At 43.3% G+C, this 26,108-nt stretch overlaps 1 protein-coding gene across 4 annotated transcripts in view; it reads left to right on the top strand.

The window, feature by feature from the left end:
- Window positions 1-26,108, top strand: part of TATDN3 (TatD DNase domain containing 3) — a 91,635-nt gene that overhangs the window by 31,570 nt on the left and 33,957 nt on the right. For all 4 annotated transcript variants that reach the window (XM_068129572.2, XM_068129575.2, XM_068129576.2 and 1 more), the window contains exons 2-5: window positions 8,573-8,605; window positions 8,715-8,788; window positions 9,088-9,169; window positions 13,802-13,864. In XM_068129572.2, coding sequence (XP_067985673.1) covers window positions 8,573-8,605; window positions 8,715-8,788; window positions 9,088-9,169; window positions 13,802-13,864 — 252 coding nt within the window. The remainder of the gene's footprint in view (window positions 1-8,572; window positions 8,606-8,714; window positions 8,789-9,087; window positions 9,170-13,801; window positions 13,865-26,108) is intronic.

The raw sequence follows: 26,108 nt of genomic DNA, 5'->3' as shown, positions 1-26,108 counted from the left end.
GTTGTTCATATACGCACTCTTCATTCTCATCTTTCTTCCTAACTCTTACTCGGACAAGCAAATCCCCCATGCCATCCATAATGGTACACTCTATCCATACACCACATCCTCCCTTCCGTGGATGTTCCACGGGTTTCGGCTAGTTTAAAATAAACATCTTGCCTCAACAAACAGAGTCGTATATAATATACAATCCATTCCATACCAAATCATCAGTATACAAGTGTTAACGTATTACACCACCTAAGAGTCGTAAAGAATGTATACAACAACCAGAGCCATGAATATTTTCAAGTATCGATTGAAGGCAGTGCAGAGGCCAAATTGTCACATTAAACACGTTCATTACGAATAAAACCCATAAACATTACCATATAAATGTTGCATACTTAAAAATATATATTTTGCTTTAAATCTTTGCCTTTTCTATGGCTTTGTTCCTTGCTGAACTCGGGTGACACTTTTCTTCCATTCGATGCTGCTGTTTAAACTCTTTGCTACTATGAGAAAATTTATACAACTGTGCACTACACCGTCATGGCATTCATTGAGCGGTTGAATCTTTCTTATGAAAACATCCATGGGATCATGTCGTCGACCACTTAGGACAACCGCATGGGGAACCTGAGTATTCATGCCAAGTGTGATTCAGATCCGCCAAAAATGTCGGAGACGATGGTGAACAAATGGATCTTCTTCATTAACGGCCAGCATTGTCCCACCTTTCTTGTGGGGTCGGCCGGGGGAAGCTTGGCCCGAGTCTTCACAAACTGGCTGGCCAGGTCTGATGTGACCTGATGACAATTTAGGGCAGGAATTTGCTATTTGGCCATGGTGCCGGCGATAACTCGCCTACTCTTTGCGAAAGACACGATGGGATCTTTAATGTCCACCAACGAATGCTGGTAAAGGGTGAGGGACACCACGTCCATCCAAGGGACGACACACACATTGATGAATCACCCTGCCTGTGATGCACTGGACTGACAGTTTATAACTGGTTTGTGAATGAAACCCAGGCTAGACAGCTTAGAGTGGAGTGTGCGTACCTCTAGTTTTAGGCCATTATCTCAGCTCTGGTGAACAAATCGGTAATTCTTACTTTATAGCACGAGTAATACCCGATCCCTCTGGGATTTAAATATAGTATCAGTGAATCACCTGCACTATGCTATCCATGTATGTCATCATTTCCCTACCCTCGATACCCCTCCCCCCTCCCCCCCCCCCCCCCCCGCCTCCACACCCCCCTTCCCCCCCAATCTGGTAGGGGACAGTGGTTACCATGTATGGACGAAAACTGCAAGTCATCTCCCCACCTTCATCGGGAGGGTTTTGGGGGGAGGGAGGGGGAAGGGGAAAGGAGATTTATTTTAAGTCTATGATGTGACCCTGGGCAAAATTTGAGGGCAATCGGCCAATAATTTTTCGATTCCACAAGGTTCAAATGTTTATACATAGACATACAGGTAGTGGACAAAAAAAATGGAAACACCTGGGTAAATGAGATACCAAGCAATGGCTTCCACAGAGGTGTGGTAAATCTGTTAATTCAGTAAATAACATTGCTGCATGCTTAGGGTCATGTATAAAGATGCTGCACAGGCCTGGTTTCCCATAATATGGCTAGCATGGCTGCAAGAGGAAACCCCCCTCATGCCCTCATCCACATAGCACGTGGTCGCCCAATGGTTTGATGAGCATCACACTGATGTTATCCATATGTCATGGCCTTCTCAGTCACCAGATCTGAACCCAATCAATCATTTATGGGATATTCTGAAACGACACCGTAGACGGTGTTTTCCACCTCCATCCAACACGTTTGAGTTAATTGATTTTCTCGTGGAAGAATGGTGTCGCATCCCTCCTGCAGATTTCCATATGTTAGTAAACCTTATGCCACGGCGCATACAGGCCGTACTGACCACACGTGGTGGCTCAACGCCCTATTAAATGACTTTACATTGGTGTTTCCATTGTTTGTCCACTACCTGCACATATATACACAGAGATTTGCTGAATTTTAGTAGAATTTTAATGACGTTTTTCAATGTCATCATTTCACGAGACTATAAATTAGATGGATATACCCTCACTATCATACACAGCAATTATAATCTAAATCAATAATATGCTGGTATATGTCTGTCTGGTTTCGTATCTCCACGCGCTCTACTTTGCACATCATCCAGCATCGTAGGAATGATTGTCGTAAATTTCTGTTTACGGCATCTAAATTTGCTTCCATTCCAACTCCTTTTCTTCCATTCCGTCAAGCCGCTAGTGCACTTTTTCCAAGGTATTGTTATGGCGGTGGGGTAGAGCAATATCTGGAGTCCGGTAGATCTGAATAGGTAACATGCTTTGTCTGTCACGATAGGAATCTGCCCTGTAATAAGTTCTGTGTGTTTAGTCCGGTTTGTCGGTTAAGGAGTATACCTGTGAACACACCAGGATGTTCGTGTGCTAGGTAGTTGGTGGGATTAGAGATAACAGCCCTTGTGTGTCACACCTGTTAATCAAACCTTTGTCCCTTACGGCAATGCACACCCTATAAACACTTAGATAGGCCCTTTAGCGCACACAGTAATTAAATCCCCTTCCCTTACAACGACTTTGGAAGAAGCCAGAACGGGGCACCGCCGGGTGGCCGCCGTCAGCTACACCACGAGCTATGACCACGCCACAGGTAACGTGTGATTGGAGGTAAGGAGCTGGAAGGTTCGGTGGAAGGCACTGGTTGGTGGCGCGCCAAGGCTGACGTCACCGCCCAGGTTATAAAAGTGCGCTGCACGACATTTCAGGAGCTCTAGCCCTTGCACTCTCTGCCTCTTGCGCTGCATGTCTCTGGCTGTCTTGCGCTGCACGACATCTCTCTGTGCTTGAAGCTCTTGCGCTTCTTCTTGGTCTTGAGAGGTCCTGGTGGGCGTTGGTTCACCATCTGCGTGGTGCGGGAGCGAGGCTCGGTGCTGTGAACGGGCGGGACCTCGTGTGCAAACGGCGAGGGCGTTGGCTCGGGCCTAGCGAAGCGTGCGAGGCGGATGGAGGGTTTACTCCGCACCGGAGTTTGGAGCAGCATTGGACGATACACTGCAAGACGACGGACAGATAAGACCGCACCCTACATTCACAATTACACGACAATTTCTTTTGTTCATTCATCCCTGTGTCCTGTTGTTGAGTCTGGTGTGTGGGATCCCAATTTAGGAATTAGATTTATCGTCGCGTTTCCCTGTCCCGATCCTTATTACAATAAACCCTTTTATTATTTTCTCCTTCCCAGCCCTTGTGTGTCACACCTGTTAATCAAACCTTTGTCCCTTATGGCAATGCACACCATATAAACACTTAGATAGGCCCTTTAGCGCACACTAATTAAATCCCCTTCCCTTACAATGACTTTGGAAGAAGCCAGAACGGGGCACCGCCGGGTGGCCGCCGTCAGCTACACCACGAGCTATGACCACGCCGGCCGTGGTCCCTGGTGTTAACCGGAGGGATTCGCGTGACAGTATCAACCAGGCCTGATGACGTCATGGCATCCTGGTGGGTGGCGCTTCAACCCCAAGTATCACAGGATTGTTGTTACCTCCGCCACCGCAGGTGGATGGAGATTATGTTTTTACCCCTGTTTGTTATTTGCCGGAAAAGATTCCGGCAAGTATGTTGATCGGTTGGTCTGTTTGTCTTTGTTACTTGCCGGTTTTCCGGCAAGTATGTTGATCTGTTCGTTTCTCTGTTTGTCTGTTTGCAGCACTACGTCTACACCGTTGCACGTAGAATCGCCAAACTTTTCACACGTATTTGTCTTGCCCTCTAATATACTGTGCCCAATTGATGACGTCATCGGTCACGTGGTTCGGCTGCCATCTTTGACAAATTTTGCACCTCTATATCTCCGAAAGTGCTGAACAGAAAAAATTGAGACGGCTCATTGTAATAACTCTCCATGGGGAATAAAATATGTTAATGATGACGTCATCAGTCACGTGGTTTGGCCGCCATCTTGGAAAAACCGAAAGACTTTGCACCTCCATATCTCTGAAAGTGCTGAATAGAAAAAATTGAGACATGGCTCATTGTAAAGAACTCTCCATGTGGAATAACATATGTTAATGATGACGTCATAGGTCACGTGGTTTGGCCGCCATCTTGGAAAAACCGAAAGACTTTGCACCTCCATATCTCCGAAAGTGCTGAATAGAAAAAATTGAGACATGGCTCATTGTAAAGAACTCTCCATGGGGAATAAAATATGTTAATGATGACATCATCGGTCACGTGGTTCGGCCGCCATATGTGTCCTAAATGGCCGATAAAAAAGTAAATTCCGGCAAGTCCTCGGTCTCTGACCGATTTTTTTGTCTGTCTGTTTGTCTGTGCGCAGCACTATGTCTACACCGTTGCACGTAGAATCACCAAACTTTACACACATATTTGTCATGCCCTGGAATAGACTGTGCCCAATTGATGACGTCATCGGTCACGTGGTTCGGCCGCCATCTTGGAAAAACCGAAAAACTTTGCACCTCTATATCTCGGAAAGCGCTGAATAGAAAAAATTGAGACATGGCTCATTGTAAAGAACTCTCCATGGGGAATTAAATATGTTAATGATGATGTCATAGGTGCATCCATTATGACATCATAATTCGACAAGTACAAAACTTCATCCGATCAAGATGAAATTTATTGAGCATAATCTAGGAATTATTAGTTTACATAATGATGACAAAATAGATGATAGTAAACAAATAATGATGACGTAATCGGTCACGTGGTTCGGCCGCCATATTTGTCCAAAATGGCCGATTAAAAAAAAAAGTATATTCCGGCAATTCCTCGGTCTCTGACCGATTTTTTTCATCTGTTTGTCTGTGAACAAGATATCTCAAAAATTTATGGACGGATTGGGATGAAATTTGGTGGAGTGGTTGCATATGTGACAAGGAAGAATTGGTTAAATTTTGGTGAAGATTCGAATTCGAATCCGGACGTGGCTACTGGAATTTTTCGTGATTCTTCACCATTGAGTGATAGCGCTAAAACCGATAGATAGCAGGATATCTCAAAAAGGTGTGGACAGATTTGGACGAAACTTAGTGGACATGTTGGGTGTGTAACAATGACTAATAGGTTCGATTTTGGTGAAGATCTGAATATGGATTCGGATACAAGAATTATTTAATTTTTAAGTGATTCTTCACCATTGAGAAATCGGGCGAAACGTGATAAATAACATGATACTTAAAAAAGTTGTGGACGAGTTTTGACTAAACTTGGGGGACGAGTTGGTTAGGTGACGAGAAAAGCCGATTCGATTTTGGTTCAGGTCCGAATGAAGATCCGGCCTATCAGTGGGATGCAAAACATAGACTGTCAGCCTGGCGGAGGTTTGCTCTCTACTGAGTGTTGTTCTAGTTGTTATATGTCTCTCCCATCCTATCAAACACCGTCCCATCCAATCACCCATCCTTGATGCATATGTCTGCTGGTTTATAATAAAGAATGATGAGCATTGAACAATTAGGTGGTGGCCGGTGAGTGTACCTGTCTAAAGGAAAAACTAGTAATGGCTGTAACTAATTTGTTGTTGATTCGTGTTCAAGGACTATGTGAGAACAATGTCGTCCAAAACCCCCTTGTGCCTCGCTTTGCTTGTCGCAACGTGTTTGAGTCATTGCATCTGTTGCATTAGCTCAGCCATATGAAAATGGAAACTGTGCACTAGTTTGTCACCAGCAGACGGATCATCAGCTTGTAAAGTATGTGGTTATGCAATGCACCAGATATGTTTACCTGCTAGCAAAGGGAGCGTAGTGCGAAGACAATATGGCCGCAAACACCAAAGCCACGATTTTGTTTGTGTCGCAGCAACTTCGTAAAGGACTTTGGCTCAGGGTAGAGACCTTGATGTGATGTAAACCAAGAGCTACACGATTGTAGAATCGAGGTAATTGATTTCACTCCTTTAAATACCATATACACCATCTCACATCGATTGTGATTCAGGAACCTGTTTGTACATGTGCTCATTCTCATAAGTCTCCTTCAATCAAAGCCTCTAACACTCCATGATAATTTGTGTCTTCGCTTTTGAAAGTTTGTCGAGCTTGTTGAATCAATCCCTGGACTTCTCTTATCTTTAGTACTTTTTAGCTTGGAAAAAAGGTGTTTTAAATACACAAGAGTGAACAAAGTTGCATTTAACAAGCATGAACTATCAGTAAATGTGTTTATTGATATTTGTACTTTATGGATGTTGTTGTTGTTCCCTTACCCTTTTGGGGAGATGGAGGGGTTGGGGGCTTTAGGTGTTCGTATGACCGGCCATGAATGTTTCCAGGTAAGAATGATGTCCGCAGAACAGTCCTCACATCATGCTCCAGCCGAAGCAGCATTCAACCAGGGCAGGAATTTGGATCTTGGTCAGGGTGCCAGTACATGATGGCCTATTCCTTTTTTGAAAGGTACTGTGGGATTTTAACATCCATGAGCAAATACTAGAGAACCAGTTGGATTAACGTCTCCAAAGGGTGACATACTCATGATGTAACGCCCTGGCCGTGAAGCAGAATGGTGGGTTATGCTGTGTATGGGAATTAAAGCTAGTCTCGACAACTCCTAATAGAATATACTATCTCCAGAACTATCCTGCCAGCCTCAGTAGTTTGTAGCACTGGATGATATTGTTACGTGGGGGGAAGGATCCATAGCTAAACCATGATAAGTGTAGTATGATCCATGTGTTTCAAGTAGCTGTTAGATTGACATGTAACAGGGACCTGTCAGGTTAGGTTGTTTGTTACACGTGATGCTGAGGAGGCAGCATATGCAATTTATAGACAGGGAGGACCTTAATATGTGGATGTGAACACCTCGTGGTAAGCGGGGCTAGAAGGCGAGAACTTTTTTTATGAGAGAGACACATCTGTCTGGCCAGTGTGTGTCAGCAATGGTGGCATAATGTGTTCTGGAGACGGAAGTGCCATCCTGCAATTATTTTTGTAGGCGCCGCCCCCATGGGCAGGATGGCCAGAGCAGAGGACTCCGCTCAGGAGGAGGATAATGAGACACCAAGCTTGTGGAAGGAGGGATCAGGAAGAAGAGACCTTATTGTTGAGAGAGGATATCGCAAAAGCTTTGTGTGGAAGGAGGACAGGCAAACTCAATGTGGCATTGTCTTTCTGATTGACCCAAACTGGGTTCAACCTGTGTTGGTGGATCGTGGAGGAAGAGGACGAAGGGTACCCCCAAGGACAAATGGGTCAACAAGGCCTGGTTGAAGAGGTGGATCATTGCTTACATTCCACACCAAATGCCATTTTCATTGTGCTCATTTTGGCTCTTGGGAGCTATCATCTTGCAACTAGTTCCTGAAACAGTCTATTTTGAGTCTGGTGACCACCCTGCACATCAGATAAGAGTCGTCTCACCTACATTTGTTTTGTTGCATGAGTGTGATCTGTGGTGCTTAGTGGGTTAGGAATTGTTTTATTTCCAATCATTGTACATAAGTTTGAATATTTCCATTTACCTCTTTGTGTCCATTTGACTCGCATGGTTCATTCTGTTTTTGTTTCTGGCGTTTTGTTACCCTTTTCCCTGTTTACTTGACAAATAAATCCTTTAAAAGGTAAGAAAACGTGTTTCAGAGATATCTGTTTCCGTGTCCATGTGCCGCCATTATTTTGGCCCAATTGAAGCTCCTTGGTGAATAGTAAAGTTAGAATTAATTAAATTAACGCAGTGCAATAACTAATAAAAGATCGTTCGGTCCATCTCCCGAGTCTAACTCGGTGCTGAGGTTCCTGTTTTAACGGGAGCTTCAGACATGACGGTATGTATATTATTTAATATTTATTTAATGATGCAGTGCTAGCAGGTAGTACAGCTTCTCAAAATGCATTGCATCGGTATATAGACATAAAGAAAGCCGATTGGCCTGTCCATGTTTAAAATTTTATTTTAAAAAGTTTTATTTTCAAATTAGTAAGCCATTGTCTGTTGCCACCCTGGCTGAATTCCCTACTTGAGGTTGGTATATGTGGTACTACTAGCTGAAGGACCTGTCTGACTGGCACTAAAGTATTGTTTTTCTCAAACAGCTCATTTCAATATTTTCGGTGGTAGTTGCATTATTTAATTAGTTTGAAATTAAATTATTTTGTATGCATATATATCTTTATGATTGAATTCTAGCTTCAGTTTCCGAGCTACTTCTGGACGAGCACACAGACCACCAGGGGGCGGTATTTCGGCTACCTACATACATATATACATTTACACTCACGTACATACATACGCGATAGCTGCATTATAGTAAGATTTGCATACATTTGGAGGGAGTGCTTTGGTCATGTGATGGACCAAATATCATATCTGTACCTTAGTTATCTTTTTCCACTGGTTATTCGTTATTGGAACTGTTTTTTTTATTGCAGATTGGTATCTATAAAGTTATGTTGCCATCCATGTTTATTTCCTTTTCCTTTTAATGTCAGTATTGTTTATGGAGCTTTATTAATAGATGCAGTATGTATGTAAAGCTCTTACTTGTTTCCTCCAGGATGTCGATGAAGTTATAAAAGAAGCAAAGAAGGTTCGACTTTTATAATCATTTTCAAATTGCAATGCAATAGTTTGATCGTCGTAACAATTTCTCAGTACAAAACGTTCTAGAATCTAGACTCCAGAGTATTATCTTCCAGGTTGGAATCCAGGCATTGGTTGGTGTAACCGAACACTTTGGAGAGTTTTCTAGGATGCTGGAGCTTTCGGAAAGGTAAACGGACGTCGTTTTTGAATGCTTGTTGTACCATTGCATGAGCTTCGATCAAAGTAGTTTAAAAAAGAAGAGTAAAAATGCAAGCCCAAAAAAAATGCAAACAATGTTGCATTAGTTATTTTTTGATTAGCAAAAGCAGAAGTGTTATCATGTGATGATTAAAGAAAAGGGAATAAAAGCAGCATTTTTCATCTTGTTGTTGCAGCTGTACCCACAAATCTTTTCCGTCATGTGCAATTCTTTGCCACAATGCGTGAGTGTGAGTTATGCTTTGCGTGCATCGTGTCATGTGACAGGTATCCTCGATTTGTCTACCCATGTCTCGGCGTTCATCCGGTGCAGGGCTCTGAGGGAAAGTTACGCAGTGCTGACCCGCTGGTAAGTCCAACCTGTAAGTATCATAAAGAGGAATCCGAAGACTTTCATGATGACATGGGGGACATGATGGGAATTATCATCAGATAGTCATCATACATTTGGTGATTAAAATAGAATCCATGATTTGTTACATTGAAATTCCTCTGCCTTCTTACACAGTATCACCTCCACCCACCCTGCCGCCTCCTCTCCCTCCCCCCCCCCCCCCCCCCACACTGTGAAATGCTACACACACACACACACACACACACACACACACACACACACACACGCATATATATATATTTATTTATTTATTTATATACACTACATATATTTACACTACATGGCCAAAAGTATGTGGACACCTGAACATCACACCCACATGTTCTCGTTGAACATCTCATTCCAAAATCATGGGCATTAATATAGAGTTGGTCCCCCCTTTGCTGCTATAACAGCCTCCACTCTTCAGGGAAGGCTTTCCACTAGATGCTGGAACATTGCTGTGGGGATTTGCTTCCCATTAAGCCACAAGAGCATTAGGTCGGACACTGATGTTGGGAGATTAGGCCTGGCTCACAGTCGCGTTGCAATTAATCCCAAAGGTGTTTGATGGGGTTGAGGTCAGGGCTCTGTGCGGGCGAGTCAAGGTCTTCCACACCGATCTCGACAAACCATTTCTGCATGGACCTCATTTTGTGCACGGGGGCATTGTCATGTTGAAACGGGAAAGGGCCTTCCCCAAACTGTTGCCACAAAGTTGGAAGCACATAATCGTCTAGAATGTCATCGTATGCTGTAGCGTTGAGATTTCCCTTCACTGGAACGAAGGGGCCGAGCCTGAACCATGAAAAACAGCCCCGGACCATTATTCCTCCTCCACCAAACTCTACAGTTGGCACTATGCATTCGGGCAGGTAGCGTTCTCCTGGCATCTGCCAAACCCAGATTTGTCCGTCGGACTGCCAGATGGTGAAGCGCGATTGATCACTCCAGAGAACGCGTTTCCACTGCTCCAGAGTCCAATGGCAGCGAGCTTTACACCACTCCAGCCGACACTTGGCGTTGCGCATGGTGATCTTAGGCTTGTGTGCGGCTGCTCGGCCATGGAAACCCATTTCATGAAGCTCCCGACGAACAGTTGTCCTGACGTTGCTTCCAGAGGCAGTTTGGATACTCGGTAGTGAGTGTTGCAACCGAGGACGGACGATTTTACGTGCCACGTGCTTCAGCCCTCGGCTGTCCCGTTCTGTGAGCATGTGTGGCCTACCACTTCGCGGCTGAGCTGTTGTTGCTCCTAGACGTTTCCACTTCACAATAACAGCACTTACAGTTGACCGGGGCATCTCGAGCAGGGCAGAAATTTGATGAACTGACTTGTTGGAAAGGTGGCATCCTATGACGATGCCACGTTGAAAGTCACTGAGCTCTTCAGTATGGTCCATTCTGCTGCCAATGTTTGTCTATGGAGATTGCATGGCCGTGTGCTTGATTATATATACTGTCAGCAATGGGTGTGTGCTATATATATATATATATATATATATATATATATATATATATATATATATATATATATATATATATATATATATATATCCTTATATATATATATATATATATATATATATATATATATCCTTATATATATATATATATATCCTTATATATATATATATATATATATCCTTATATATATATATATATATATATATATCCTTATATATATATATATATATATATCCTTATATATATATATATATATATCCTTATATATATATATATATATATATCCTGATATATATATATATATATATATATATCCTTATATATATATATATATATATATATCCTTATATATATATATATATATATATATCCTTATATATATATATATATATATATATATATATCCTGATATATATATATATATATATATATATCCTGATATATATATATATATATATATATCCTTATATATATATCCTGATATATATATATATATATATATATCCTTATATATATATATATATATATATATATATATATATCCTTATATATATATATATATATATATATATCCTTATATATATATATATATATCCTTATATATATATATATCCTTATATATATATATATATATATATATATCCTTATATATATATATATCCTTATATATATATATATATATATATATCCTTATATATATATATATATATATCCTTATATATATATATATATATCCTTATATATATATATATATATATATATATATCCTTGCATTTCCCCTCATTGATGGTTTTGCCATTGAAAATGTTGCTAACTTCTGTTGTGCAAGTATTTATTGATCGACTTCAAATACCAGCATATCATCCCCGATCTCAAAAAAAAAAACTGTGACAAATCCGATATCCAGAAGGTTAACCAAATTTTCACTAAAAACAAACTTTCGTTTTTGGAATTAATGTCTGAATTGTCGTTTTGCCAGTGAACTGTTTGACGCCAAGATAACCGTTGCTGTTTGTGTCTGTACTCCCCAAGTTGTCCTGCATTAATTTTAAACGTTTGCTTTGCAAACCCTGTGAAAGGGAACGTTCCAATCTAGTTTGTGCAGTACATGCTATGATTTGGGAAAGTGTGTACTTTCTTGCATCAGAGGTTTTGGTTGTTGGGCACACGGATGTTTATTTATATTTGTATTTCCTGATTTTTCGGTATCCGCTTGTCAATGACACATAAGAACATCTGTTATATTTGATGATTTATCTGTTGGCATTTCGCATCAAAACGTTCGATTAGGAGCACCTCCAAAATAATAGTTCTCACCTTTGGCAACGGCAAGAAATTACCTGTTGTTTCAAAACACAAAAATCCATCAATACAGGGACAAAGATAACCAGCAAAAGATGAGAAATTCTGCATTTTCTAAAACAGCGGTTCTTAACCTGTGGGGCGCGCCCCCCAAGGGGGGCGTGAGCAATTTTCAGAGGGGGCGCGGGCCGGCAGTATAAACGTCTAAATAACCCCAAACGGAAATTATAATCCCCCTACTGAAAAAAATTAATTAACCGAAAAGATAGCGCCTTATATAATTCCTAGTTTGTTTCAGTCTCAACTAACACTTCTTTTTTTCTTTCGACAGATTATTAACTGGAATCGAAGTCAATAGCCAGGGCCCAGGGCCCAGCCCTGGCTGGCTTCAATATCGACGAACAAACCCCTCAGAATGCACCACAGAGCACCTAGAATTCAAAAATTTCCTGGGGGGGACCCCCTGCGAGGGGATCCCCAAACCCCCCCCCCCCCTGCGAGAGGGGAAACCCCTCTCGCGCTCTCCCCAACGAGCGGCTTCGTCAGATGTAGGTGGAGGGGGGTGTGGAGACAAGCAACAATTGCTAAAGGGGGCGCGACACTAGAAAGGTTAAGAACCCCTGTTCTAAAATGAAGAGATCAAGGCTCATGGGAGAGCTGAACAACAGGGGGTTGAGAGGTTGGTCAACACACCAGCAATGTAGCAGAGAGGACGAGGTGGAGAAACAGAAAAGGAATGAATGTGAAAGCAGTAAAGTAATTACAGACACATGGAAAGGACATTGAAACAGAGTGGTATAAGTGTATACCACGGGAAATGTACGGCTCAGCAAGGATCAGTCAGAATATGGGACACCATGACAAGGTGATGGCTCGCTGAATGAAGAAGCAGAAACTTTGATTTTGGCTGTCATACCAGTACATTACAACATTTTACTCTTTCAAAAGATACTTGTTGGTTCTTTATTGTCGACACAATATTCTTCCCAACTATGTGCAGCATTCCAATAACGATTTATAGCTAGTTGTGTCCGTCATGAATTGCTAACTCCAGATTGTCAATGATCGCATCCACTGAACTGTTTTGCCACATTCCAGTGAGGAAGACTCAATTGGTCCGAGACTCGAGTTGTAATGGTAGGCCATATAATGTGGCTGGCACACAGCGTTGGTTTGCTCAGCCAATTAATTTAACCGGCGCATAGTCGCTTGCACAGTTCTCCGTCTGCCACACTTAACTCACCGGCATACTAAGAATATGAATGTCCGGCCCGAGTTAAGGGTTGTAGATGGCATCCGTGGTCTCTCGAGACACGCCGTCCACTTGGAGTTATCCAGAGGCGACGTCTAACAAGATGTAGAGATGCGAGTTTCTTTGTTTGTTCCTCCAGGTGTGTGTGTGTTTCCGAACCCCCAGGTGAATTTCCGCAAAATTTGTGGGGTACAGCATTATTTCCACACGTGGAAGGTTAACGTCACAATATAATGTTTCAATCCTTAATCAAATTGATGTAAAAAAAACAAAAAACATGACATGACTGTTCCTTCAGCAATCTCTCATCATACTATACGTCATTTGACGTATGCCCACTACTCATCTAACATTGGCTTGGTCGGTTGCATGTCACTACCTCGATTGGGCAAGGGGCGGATCTTGGACTGCGCTTGCGCATTCAGCCAGTCTAACGTTTCACTGAAGTCTAAATAATCCGATCTTGATCAGATGACCTAACTGATGGCAAGAGTGTATATGGCAAGCGTGTTACGTTGCTTCAGTCTGTGCTCGTATCCCAAAACAAATAATGATCTCATGATGATGGATCGACACGTGCCTTTCAGGACCTGCAGGATGCCCTCGCGGTGATAGAAGAAAACCAGCACAAACTACTGGCTATCGGGGAGGTATCAGAACTTGGCTACTCGGTTATATGCTTTCCGCTCAATGATGCATTTTGAAGGAAAAGTGTCATAAAATAGTATGTTGCTGTCATTTAAGAAGATGCCATTTTCTGATATTTGATAATCTATTTTTTTTCTGTTTTGTGTTTTATTTTTTGAAGAAGTGGGTGCATTAAGGCAGTGGTCGGCAACCTTTTTCTAGTGGTAGGCCAGATCGTTATAGGGATGTGCGAGTGCGGGCTAGAACGATAAAATCGAGTAGTCATGAAAAGGTTAGAAGAGTTTATTTTTAATTTCTGGTTAATTGCCAAAAGTGAGGTTTGTACACAGTTTAAACATGGAAACATGGAATGGTATGGTTTTCATGTTGGTGTGCCAGTTCGAGCTGTGTGCCTGTATTTTTGTGTGTGGCAATGCGATCGTAATACAAAGGAAGTGAAAGCCGATTGTTACTTGGGTCTGAAGTCCGAACCGAATGCGTCTATGCGGGCCAGACGGAATCTCTCTGTGGGTCGAATTTGGTTATTGGGCCTTAGGTTGCCTTCCCCTGTATTAAAAAAAAACCACCTTTAGAGGCCATTTTCCCCCGCAAGCGGGGATTGGCCTTTTTCGGGAACTGTGGTTGTTGTTGTTTTTCGGTCCCCTTTTTGAAGCAATGTTTTACGGCCGGATGCCCTTCCTAACGCCAACCCTTTTTGCCACCTTTAACGACAAGCAGGGAATTACCAGTGAACTGGTACTCAATTAGCCGACCTCGGAAGGATGACAGGCTGAGTCAACCCCCCTGGCGTTAATTCAGCGATTGACCGGGATTCGAACCCAGGATCCTAGGATCCTAAGCCGGCACCCTAGCCGCTAGCCCAACACCAGGGTTAAAGGGAACGTTTTTGTCATAGTAGCCGCCATTTTGATCTGGTTTCCGACGTGTGGCTTTCATTTGGGCAAAGGATCTTTTGGAGATGGAAAGTTTATGTATTTGCATTATTTCTCCCATCAGAAGTCTATCAATTTGAACATAATAAAATAATTATCTTCGTAGCACTTTCAATTTTAAAATTCTTCATTTGATTTGAAAGCGTTATGATTTGCCACATAATATCTGAATAGTATTTTGTTTGACATAAGAAAACCGAGGTGGCATGCTGTTATGTATTTTACCAATAAGGTTCGCTGTAATTTTTGGTGAGTTAGGAAAAAAGTTTTCCTCTCAAGGTCATTGGCCCGGTTGCATAAAGCACCCTTACTTCAGGAAAGGCTTGAGGATTTACTTAACTGTGTCCTGACGTTTCCCCTTAAGGATTACATACATGAATATTCCTTAAGTTTTTCCTTAAAACTTTCCTTCAACTCAAGGGAGCATCCCTCACCCCCAGTCGTAAACACCAGCCTTTGAGTTTCCAAAAGGTGCTCTTCATGGAAGTTGGTTAAGAAGAGGATGATTATCACCATGCAAGATGTCATGAACGTGCCGCAAATGCCAGAGGTTGATAGAACAATACTTCCGTAATTGAGAAATGATTGTACATTATGAAACATACTCTCAGCGGCCGCACAGTGATTGGACAAATATTTCACTCTTTCATGACATCCAGAATATTTTAGTTGTACTTTCGCACTCATATTTCACTTTTGTAATTCCACACTTTCACCATTCTCGGAAAGTTTCCAAACATTTACTGCACAAATTAACACATTTACAAAAAAAATGCTCAATGAGAATCTTATGAATTTTACGCAAAAATCATTTTATTTCTCCTTCATCTGAAAGCACGTGTTCCCCATGCGACATAAAACAAGCGCCATTTAAAATTAAGTGCTCATTACCTGTTCTTGCTTTTGGACGCCTCCTCGTATCTCTAATCTGATTGGTTTCCCAGCATAGCATCGGCTCCTGAGGGTTTCTTCAACCTTGAGGTATCCTTATTTGAGGATTTCCTTTGGGTTGTTTATGCAACAGCCTTTAAAGAAATCCTTCGCTATCGAATCACAGTGTACGTTATTATTTTCAAACATCTGGCCTTGTTTTCTCCTCATGTTATCTTCGTAGTTTTTTGAATTTATTTTCCTTGCTATCATTTCGATTTTCAGTTTGTTTTCAGATACCATTACCTCTAGGTCTTTGTCTTCAATTTTATATTTGTATTTTATTTTCTGGATTCTCCTCTTTAGTTTTGGGCTTTGATTTCCTCTTTGGAATTGCTGTATTTGGCCTGTCTCCTTTCTAAGTATATCCCTCCGTCTCTCCAGTAGTTGCTTCCATGGTGATGCTTATGTTTTTTATTTGTTGAACCTGTTCTGTTCTTTCGTTGTTTTGTTGTTACTTTTTTCTGAATGAACAGTGCTGCTGCAAAATTCATTATGTTTATTTCTTTCAGTGTGGCTGATTTCGGTATAATTTTTAAAGATTTGTTTGTTCTGCTGATTAGTGCTTTTGTGTGTTCATTATTATGTAGTTGAATTAGTCATGGTCTTTCTTCAGTTGGTATCAATCGCACCTCCTCTATTTTATTAGCCAACTCCTCTCCCAGATCACGTTGTTCCTTGCCATCCTCCCCCTCCTCCTCTCCCCTGTCCTTCTGTTACCTCTTCGTCCTTCTGCCCATTATCATTTGTATGTTTGTGTTCTAGCCATGAATCGGTCTCCTTCACCGACCGTCCTCCTTGCTTCAGAGGCAGAGCGCCTTCTGCGTGGAAGGGGGGTGTGTGTGTGTGTGTGTGTGTGTGTGTGTGTGTGTGTGTGTGTGTGTGTGTGTGTGTGTGTGTGTGTGTGTGTGTGTGTGTGTGTGTGTGTCGTTATCTCCATTTGCGGGTTTCAGAAGGTGGAACGGAGTCCTCACAGGACCTAAAGTATCCACCTCCTCTTCAGTAAGGGATCACGGTTCATGGACTAAGCTGTTCAACTTTTTCAGAGTTTTGTAGCATGTTCACTTTTCAAGAATCGTCACCGAACCCCAGATTGCCTCCAGTTGTAGTCCATTTGTGGTAATAAGTCCATTTGTGGTAATATTCCCGGGGATGGTTCTTAAAATCTCAGTGAGGTTCTTCTTTATCATTCCTGTTGCTCCAATTATCACTGGTTGTGTGTGTGTGTGTACAACTGTGTGTAACTGTACAACATGTGTGCACATAACATGCAGTACAACATGTCATGTATAATATGTGTGTATTTTATATAAAGTATATGCGTGTATATAATATACACTAATATATGTCACATATAATATGTGTATCTATATAATAATGTATACGTATATATATTTGTGCAGCGTCTGTCCTGTCCTGTGTTGTCACTGAACTACTTTCTCAAACTTTTGTGAAATCGTACCAAACTTCTGGAATGCACATATCTCTCCCGTCGGTATGTCCTAAGGGTATTTCTTCAAATAAAAAAATAAAAAATATATTTTTTCAACTTAAATCTTCAACTTCAATTTTTTTATGAAATGTATAATCATGTATGTATAATCATGTATAATCATGTATACATGAAATGTATAATCACAGCCTGGTGTTGGCTTCGCGGTTAAGGTGCCTGCTTGGGATCCTAGGATCCTGGGTTCGAATCCCGGTCGATCGCTGAATTAACGCCAGGGGGGTTGACTCAGACTGTCATCCTTCCGAGGTCGGCAAATTGAGTACCAGCTTGCTGGGATGAATGATCACGGTGTGTACCCCGACTTAGAATAGGTACACCGTATCCCTGCGCATCGTAAGAGGCGACCAAGGGTTGGCGTCAGGAAGGGCGGCCATTTTATATCCGGCCATAAAAACATTGCCTCAAAAAGGGAACCATGATTGTCATGGGGCCCGCAAGGACAACGGGGAAAAATGGCCTTAAAACGATCATTCATAATCACATATATTACTAATACATTTGTGCAAAATAATTGTTTGTATTATGATTGGTGTAAACCATGACAAAACAGCAACTCAGGTCCAGACTGCATTTGGGGAATACCAAAAGTAAATATTTGTTGATGTAATTCTCCAATTCATTCGGTAATCCTTCTTAGTAAATTATATTAAAGTCTGAGCTAATAAAAAGGGAGCAAGTCCTCTGAGGAAGGGTAAGTCGTGAAATGTCAGCACTTCTTAGTTTTTCACAGTAGATATCCAAAATAGCTTTTGTACAAAAACATGTAAAACTTGACCAGCGCTAGGTAGAGAGCATACCCCTGCCATGCTGAATAGGTTGCGTTTTGTATCCACTGATGGGCCTGATCTGGTTTCGGACCTGAAGCAAAATCGAATGAGCTTGTTCTTGTCTCTCACTCAACTCATCCACCAGGTTTTGGTACAAGTCGTCCACAACGTTTTGAAATATCAAGCTATATATCGTTTTTGGCCGTTTCTGGCCACTCAACAACAACAACAACAACAACATGCATTTCAAGGCCATTTTCCCTGCTAGAGCGGGGGTTAGCCTTGCGGTCCCCATGACAATCTTCTCCATTTTGCCCTATTTTCTGCATCTCTCCTTGTTAACCCCCTTGCCTGCATTTCTTCTTCCACCATCTTTAGCCAAGTCTTTCTCAGTCTTCCCCGTCCTCTACTTCCTTCTACATTCATTTCCATCACTCTTCCCAACCAGTCACTTTCATCCTTCCTCAACACATGACCAAACCATCTCAACCTGTTCCTCTTCACAGCATCAATCACAGGCTCTATTCCCATCATCTTTCGCAATTCATCATTTGTCTTCCTCTCTCTCAACGACACTCCGCACATCCACCGAACCATTCGCATTTCCACCCTTTCCAGCCTTCGTTGCTGCTCTACATTCATGACCCATGTCTCGCTCCCATAAATCATAACACTTCTCACACATGCAGCATACACCTTTCCCTTCAGCTTCAACGACACTCCCCTCCTCATCAGCACACCACTCATTTCCCGAAACTGCTTCCATGCACATCTCACTCCAGCAACCGTTGCCGAGTCTGATCCACCTTCTCCATTCAGCATGTCTCTGAGGTAGCAAAATGTTTTCACACCTTCCAGCTTCACGCCGTCTCCAAGATCCAACTCAACATTTCCTCCATCTGCAGCTCCCTCTGTGCACACCTTGCATTTGAATGCAGCTGCCACACTGGTTAATGACCCTCTCAGACCACTACATTTTTGATGAACCCACTCAGCGCACATTGTACATTGAATGGAGTTCACTCCGACACCCTTCCTGCACACAGCACATGGCCACGTCCCAGTTCTTTCCACCTCACCACATGCTTTACCACTTGCCATCACCTTCGTCTTTCCGATATTCACCTTCAGACCTTTTGTCTCCATACATTCCTTCCACTTGTTCATCTTTTCCTTCAGTCCATCCATACTTTCCGCAATCAACACCAGATCATCTGCATACAACAACTCCCACAGTAAACCCTCCTTTACGTTCTGAGCCAGCACCTCCATCACAGCTACAAATAGTAGTGGACCCCTGATGCACTCCCACCTTCACCTCAAACTAACCACTGTTCCCGTCCTTCGTCCTTACAGCTGTGCGCGCTCTTTTGTACATTGCCATCACAACTCTGATCAACCATTCCTCCACTTCTAACTTCCTCAATGCCCATGTCAATACTTCGCGTGGAACCCTATCGAATGCTTTCTCCAGATCAACAAACCCAAGAAACAACCTCTCCCTCTTCTCCATGTACTTCTCCTGCAACTGCCTCACAATAAAGAGCGCGTCTGTCATTCCTCTTCCTGGCATGAATCCAAACTGCATTTCGTCGATCTTCACCTTCTTCCTTATCCTCCTCTCCAACACCCTTTCCAATACCTTCATTCCATGCTCCAATAACTTTATCGCTCGGTATGAGCCACACTCCAGAGGGTCACCTTTCCCCTTGTATAGAGGGACGAGGGTACTCAGCTCCCAATCCACTGGAATGCGGCCTTCTTTCACCACCAGATTACAGATCTCTGTCATTCTCTTCACACCCCAACTTCCTGCTGCCTTCAACATATCTCACGCAACTCCCGTCGGCCCTCCCGCTTTTCTACTCTTCATTGCTTTTATCGGTTCCTCAACTTCCTTCTCAGTTATCTTCTCTGCCAGTCCTAAAACTGGGTTACTCTCTATGTTGCCATCCCATTCATTCTCTGTATTCAACAGCATTTCCATATATCTTTTCGATCTTCCTTTAATTCCATCTGGGTCCACAACGATTTGTCCCACTTCATCCTTCAAGCAACTCACCCCCATCACATCACACCTCTTTCGCTATCTGCTTTGCAATCCTGAATACCACTCTCTGACCCTCTTCCGAATCCAAGCGTTCTCCGAACATTTTCCTGCATGTCTCCTGCGCCTTTGCTACCTCTTTCTTTGCAGCCTTCTTGGCTGCCTTATAACTTTCATGCTCTGCTTTTTCTGCTCCCGTACCCTTCGCCTTCTGCCACTCCTTGAACTTCTTCCTCTTCTCGTCAATCCTCTTTCCAACTTTGTCATCCCACCACCATGTTTCCGAGTGCCTCGCTGGTCCTTTTGTCCATCCACATACCTCACCAACGGCTCCCAACAGACTATCTTTCATTGACATCCAACCACGTTTAAGCTCAACCACATCATCCTCTACCTTACTCAGGCTCTCTTTTAATGCCTCCCTTACTGTCACCTCTTTCAACCTCCACACCTTCATTCTCGGTTGGTACTTCACCCGCCGAGCTCTCCTCGCACCTTTCACCCTTATGTCGCAGACAACCAAGTGGTGCTGTGAAACAGCCTCCTCCCCCGGGATCTCCTTTGTGTCCCGGAGGTGCCCCCTATCTCGCCTACGCACCATCAGGTAGTCAACAGTTGTCGTCGACCCACCTGATATGTATGTAACAAGCTTATTATCCCCTTTCTGGAACTGAGTATTACAAATCAACAAATCAGCTCCATCAGCAAACTCCAAAATCCTTTCACCTTCTCCATTTCTCACACCATATCCATAACCCCCATGAACTCCCTCAAAACCATTCATACTCCACCTCATCCTCATCTTTCCTCATCTTTCCACAACAACTTCCTCATCTTTCACGTTTTCCATGAGCTTCTCTATCACACACCAGAACTTGTCCTTCTCTTCATCGCTCCGACCAACCTGCGGAGCATATCCCGAGATGACGTTCACCAAGAGCTTTCCAATCATCATTTTCACCATCATCAACCTATCACTCACTCTAGTCACACTCACCACACTGTCTACAAACTCCTCAGAAAACAGGACACCAACACCATTCACGCCCTCCGGGCACCCTTGCCACACAAACTTGTATTTCTGTCCCTGCCTACCCTTCACCATTCTCACACCACTTCCCTTCCATCTCGTCTGTTGCACACAACATATGTCCAATCTTCTTCTGACCAATACTTCCACCACTTCTCCTGATCTCCCTGTCATTGTCCCTACATTCCATGTCCCAAACCTCAGAAACCAATCTCCACTTCGGGCTGTACCCTGCCCATATGTAGTTGTAATTGTCATGGTTCTTTTTGAGGCAATGTTTTTATGGCCGGATGCCCTTCCTGACGCCAACCCTCTTAGTCGCCTCTTACGACACGCAGGGATACGGTGTACCTATTCTAACCAGGGTACACACACCGTGGCCACTCGATGGTGAAAAATCATTTAAACGATTAAAATGAACTCTCATATCTGGATTCGGATTCGGATCTTCACCAAAATTGACTCCATTCGTCCTTGTTGAACATCCAACTTGTCCACGAAGTTTCGTCCGAATCCGTCCCAAACTTTTTGAGATTTCGTGTTATTCTCGGTTTTAGCCATATCTCCCAATCGTGAAGAATCACTTTAAAAAAATTCTCGGATCCGGATCCGGATTCGGACCTGCACCTAAATCTAATAATTTTGTCCTTGTCACATACCCAACCTCTCCACCAAATTTCATCCAAATCCGTCCACAACTTTTTGAGATATCTTGCTATATGTCGTTTTTTGCCCTATCTCAGTGGTGAAGAATCACAAAAACAATTCTTGGATCCAGATCCGAATTCGGATCTTCACCAAGTCAGATCTCCCTGGATCAATTCGGGGACCAAACCTATATTCACTATGGGAAGTCAAAGGGTGGCCTCGTTGGGCTGATGCTCTCTGCCGAGCATGTGGCTTGCTGGATTGTGCCGTACCCCCTCTACCAGAGAGTCACCCATGCCTTCGATGCCATGTACCAGGCTGAGGAGGAGAAGGCTGCATCTACCTCAAGGCACATACATAAAGAAGAGGGCACAAAATGACGAAAGCTGGATAGTGATGATTGAAAAGGGATGGCAGATGAGCTGTTAAAGCACTTGCATCTCCTATCGACAGTCAACAGAGCTGTTCAACATTGTAAATGGCAAGGTTGCTGATGAGTCGATCAATGTTGCTGACGCTTTGGTGATCAGACAAGCCATGACACACAGTTTCAAAGAATCCCTCCCAGAAGGTTTTCACAACCTTATCATGAAGAAAATGAAAACACTTGAAGTCCTGAAAAAGGGTGACAAGATCGGGTCTAAGACGGCAAATGACATTGAAGCTCTGTTCAGCCGCCTGTTAGTCCTTGGCCAGAAGTGAAACATCAACCGTTTATCTATCTTCTCCTACGACCTGTGCGGAGTACCACCAGCGGTTTTAGATGAGCATGGCTTCCTCCGCATAGGCAACAAGTCGAATCTTGTCAGGTAACTCCCCATCACATGCAAGCCAAGGGAGCCAGATGTAGTGATTGTGGATGCACAGCAGCTTCTATCCCACATTTTTGGCCCTGCAAAGGTACCGTCTCAACTATAGCTGCAAGTATGAGCAGACGACTCATGCAATACAGCAAGATTGCTACTGTGCTCGTTACCTTTGACCGGTATTGCGGTATCTCCCATAAAGATCATGAGAGGGCCTGACGAGACGGTACTGCTTCAAGCATGACCTACAACCTGACACTGACTTCTCCTCTTCCTGCTAGAGATGTCATCATGAAGAGCAAAGTCAATAAAAGAAGACTCACGCCTGCTCTGCACATGTGACCTCAGGACAAAGACGTTGACGATTGGTGAGGACGAGGGGCTTCTCACCGTGAAGAGGCTGACGTCCTCATGGAGACCTACGTTCTGAAGGCTGATCGTGAAGGAAAGCATGTCGTTCATATCCTCAGTGACAACTGTTACGTGGTCCTCCCGGTGACTACCTGGTCTCGGTGACCCCCGGACCGTGAAAGGAACTCCGCCAGAAAGATTTATTATGTATGCGCTTTCGTAACGCAATCAATATGAATTCCAACCAAGAAAAAAACCCCACACCAAGGATCCGGAATAATCAATGATATATTCCCCGAGCAATCAACCATCAACAATCAGCAATCAATAGTGCAAAGATGTAACCTCATCTACATTAACTTTAAGATGGCCATCTTGTACATGCCTCACGTGAGCCCCACTCCCGACTCCCTCCGTGGTCAATGTCTCTCACAATGTCTCCGTACTCCTGTAGTTCGATCTCCGCCCGTGGGCGGTTGAACGGACCCTTCCTGATGTGCTTTCACCGGGCACGTCCCGTACCGGGAACAACGGCTGCAGCGCGCACCTCCTGGCCAAGCAAAGCGGATAATGTAAAGCAGGCAAAGCAACACGCGGCTTGCCCAGCGCGCGCGGCCCCAGGTGCGACCCGTACGCGGCCTTGTAGACGGCGAGGCGAACCGTGCCAGCTGCTTGGTTCCGTGCACGAACCCACAGTGACTTGACGTGTCAAAGGGTAGTTACACGTCCCGGTAACTCCTCTCGCCAGACGGGCTTTGAAACGCCGATTCTCTTACGTTGCTCAATCGATACTGCTCGCGTCCGAGCTTGGCGAGGAAGAAGAAGAATCGTCGCGTCTCCAGGACCTCGTGTCTTTTCTTCTTCCGTTTCCGGTCTCCTTTTTCTCAGAAGGGCTCCTGACCCTTTAATCACAACAACCTTTAATCGACTACACATTGATAAGCAAAGCCCGGAATAGTAATTCACATAAATATGTAACAACACAGATGCGTTTGTCATTCTCATCTACTTTGTATGGAAGTACAGCATCGCAAGCCTAGTTCTAATGGAGAGGTGGGCTGGAAGCATGCTCAGCTTCACCCAAATTGCGAAGAAGCTAGGAGAGAAGTCGAGGCAGCTTCTTGGCATGCAAGCGCTGACCGGTTGTGACACTGTTTCCTATCCGTATATCAAAGGTGAAAGTCACCGTGTTGGAAAAACTCATGGCTGCAGACTTTCCCAAACTGAACAACTTTCTGGGTGAGGAGACTATGACAGAAGCAGAGTTGCATGCGACAGGAACAGAGTTCTTCTGGTCTGCCCAACAGCATGAGTATGAATGCCGTGATGAACGCAATTTACTTGATGAAGATGGGCAAGCCTCCTCAAATGAAAGCACTGCCTCCAACGGATGAAAACCTCTGGTATCATATGCTGAGGGTTCATCTGCAGATGATGCCCTGGATGGCAGCAGACAAGCAAAGTGCCTCTCACCTTCAGACCACCAGCTTTTGCTGGGAAATCATGAGTGGTGTGCCATATCCAGTCACCACCACAGAACCTCCAGCACCTCCAGAGTTGACGGATGTTGTTAGTTGCCAGTGCAGAGCTGAGGGGAAGGCATGCGTGCAGGCCAACAGCAGCTGCTTCAAGGCTAATCTACCCAGCTCCCGTTACGGCCACTGCTCTGCTTCCGATGAGTGTCGCAACCCTCTAACCAAGACCAACACAGGAGAACAAGAGCATGGGGAGGAAGAGGAGGAAGAAGACAAGGAGGAATCAAGCCCGATTGATAACATGATGTGCATCTAATGATGTGCTCAGTCCATCATTGGCTTCTCATGTAACTTTTCTATTGCTGGTTGTGCACATTCATTTGTAATTTATTGCTGTGCACCGTTTGTCGGAAATGAACATGTCAATTCATTGCAATAGCACTCTATATTATTTCAATCAACAATGAAATATATGGCAGTGAAACCCGCATTAGATTTCTCAAACAAATGGATGCCAGAATCCTCCTTCCAGCATGTTCCAGTCATACGTTATTTCCGTTTTCCATGTTCTCCCCATCACACGATAACCATATTGTATTTTTGTTGCTAAGCTTTATCAAAACTTTGTTTTAACATGAGAAATGAATCTGCCACACTCAAAAAACCCCACCTAGACAATGGAATCATCCTTCTGGCATGTTCCAATCAAAAGTTATGTCCATTTTTCGATTTAACCCATATCGGGCGGCAGCCATCTTGGATTTATGCAAATTCGGAGAGTTGCCCAAAGATACCAATCTGGAATCTCATTGATTACGCATCTAGGAAAACAATATAGTTCATGAATCGATCAAAAAATACCTTACAGTACCAACAATTTCCGGGTCCACAATAGTGATTGTGAATGGTGGCTACTGGACTATAGTCGAGGCTCATGAAAGAGCGAGTACGTACACTGAACGGATCAGGACGTAACAGACAAAAACTGGACGCAAAACACGCATCCATGGAGAACGAAACTCCAAGGAGGAAAAACAAGAAAATTCGTTGGAGAAGGGGTTTTGGGTGGGATGGGATGGGGTTGAGGGGAGGTGGGACGGAGAGGGGGTTAACGAGGGTATTAAAGGTCATGCTTCTGGATCAGGGATGATCTGCGATGGTGGTGGACAGTTATTTTGAAGACCTGGAGGGAAGAATAAGGTTGAAGAATAAGGTCATTCCACAGGTGGGAAAAAATTTGTGGAAGTGAGTAGTGATCCTAGGGCCTAGATTTTGGTAGTTTCACCAAAGAGGGTTCATGGTGCACCGTGTGAGCCCTGCAGAGACCCAGGGGAGGGACAAAGCACGGGAAGAGCAGAGGGGCAAGATTGATTGATTGAATGGATTGGTAGATTGATTGAATGGATTGGTAGATTGATTGAATGGATTGGTAGATTGATTGAATGGATTGGTAGATTGATTGAATGGATTGGTAGATTGATTGAATGGTTTGTTACATTGATTGAATGGATTGTTACATTGATTGAATGGATTGGTAGATTGATTGAATGGATTGGTAGATTGGGTGAATGGATTGGTAGATTGGTTGAATGGATTGGTTGATTGATTGAATGGATTGGTTGATTGATTGAATGGATTGGTAGATTGATTGAATGGATTGGTAGATTGATTGAATGGATTGTTACATTGATTGAATGGATTGGTTGATTGATTGAATGGATTGGTAGATTGATTGAATGGATTGGTA

This window comes from Myxine glutinosa, chromosome 9 (assembly GCF_964187855.1).
Source record: "Myxine glutinosa chromosome 9, kmMyxGlut1.1, whole genome shotgun sequence".
In the NCBI taxonomy this organism is placed as follows: Eukaryota; Metazoa; Chordata; class Myxini; order Myxiniformes; family Myxinidae; genus Myxine; species Myxine glutinosa.
The sequence above is the reverse complement of the archived record's forward strand: the minus strand, read 5'-3'. Positions and strand labels throughout refer to the sequence as shown.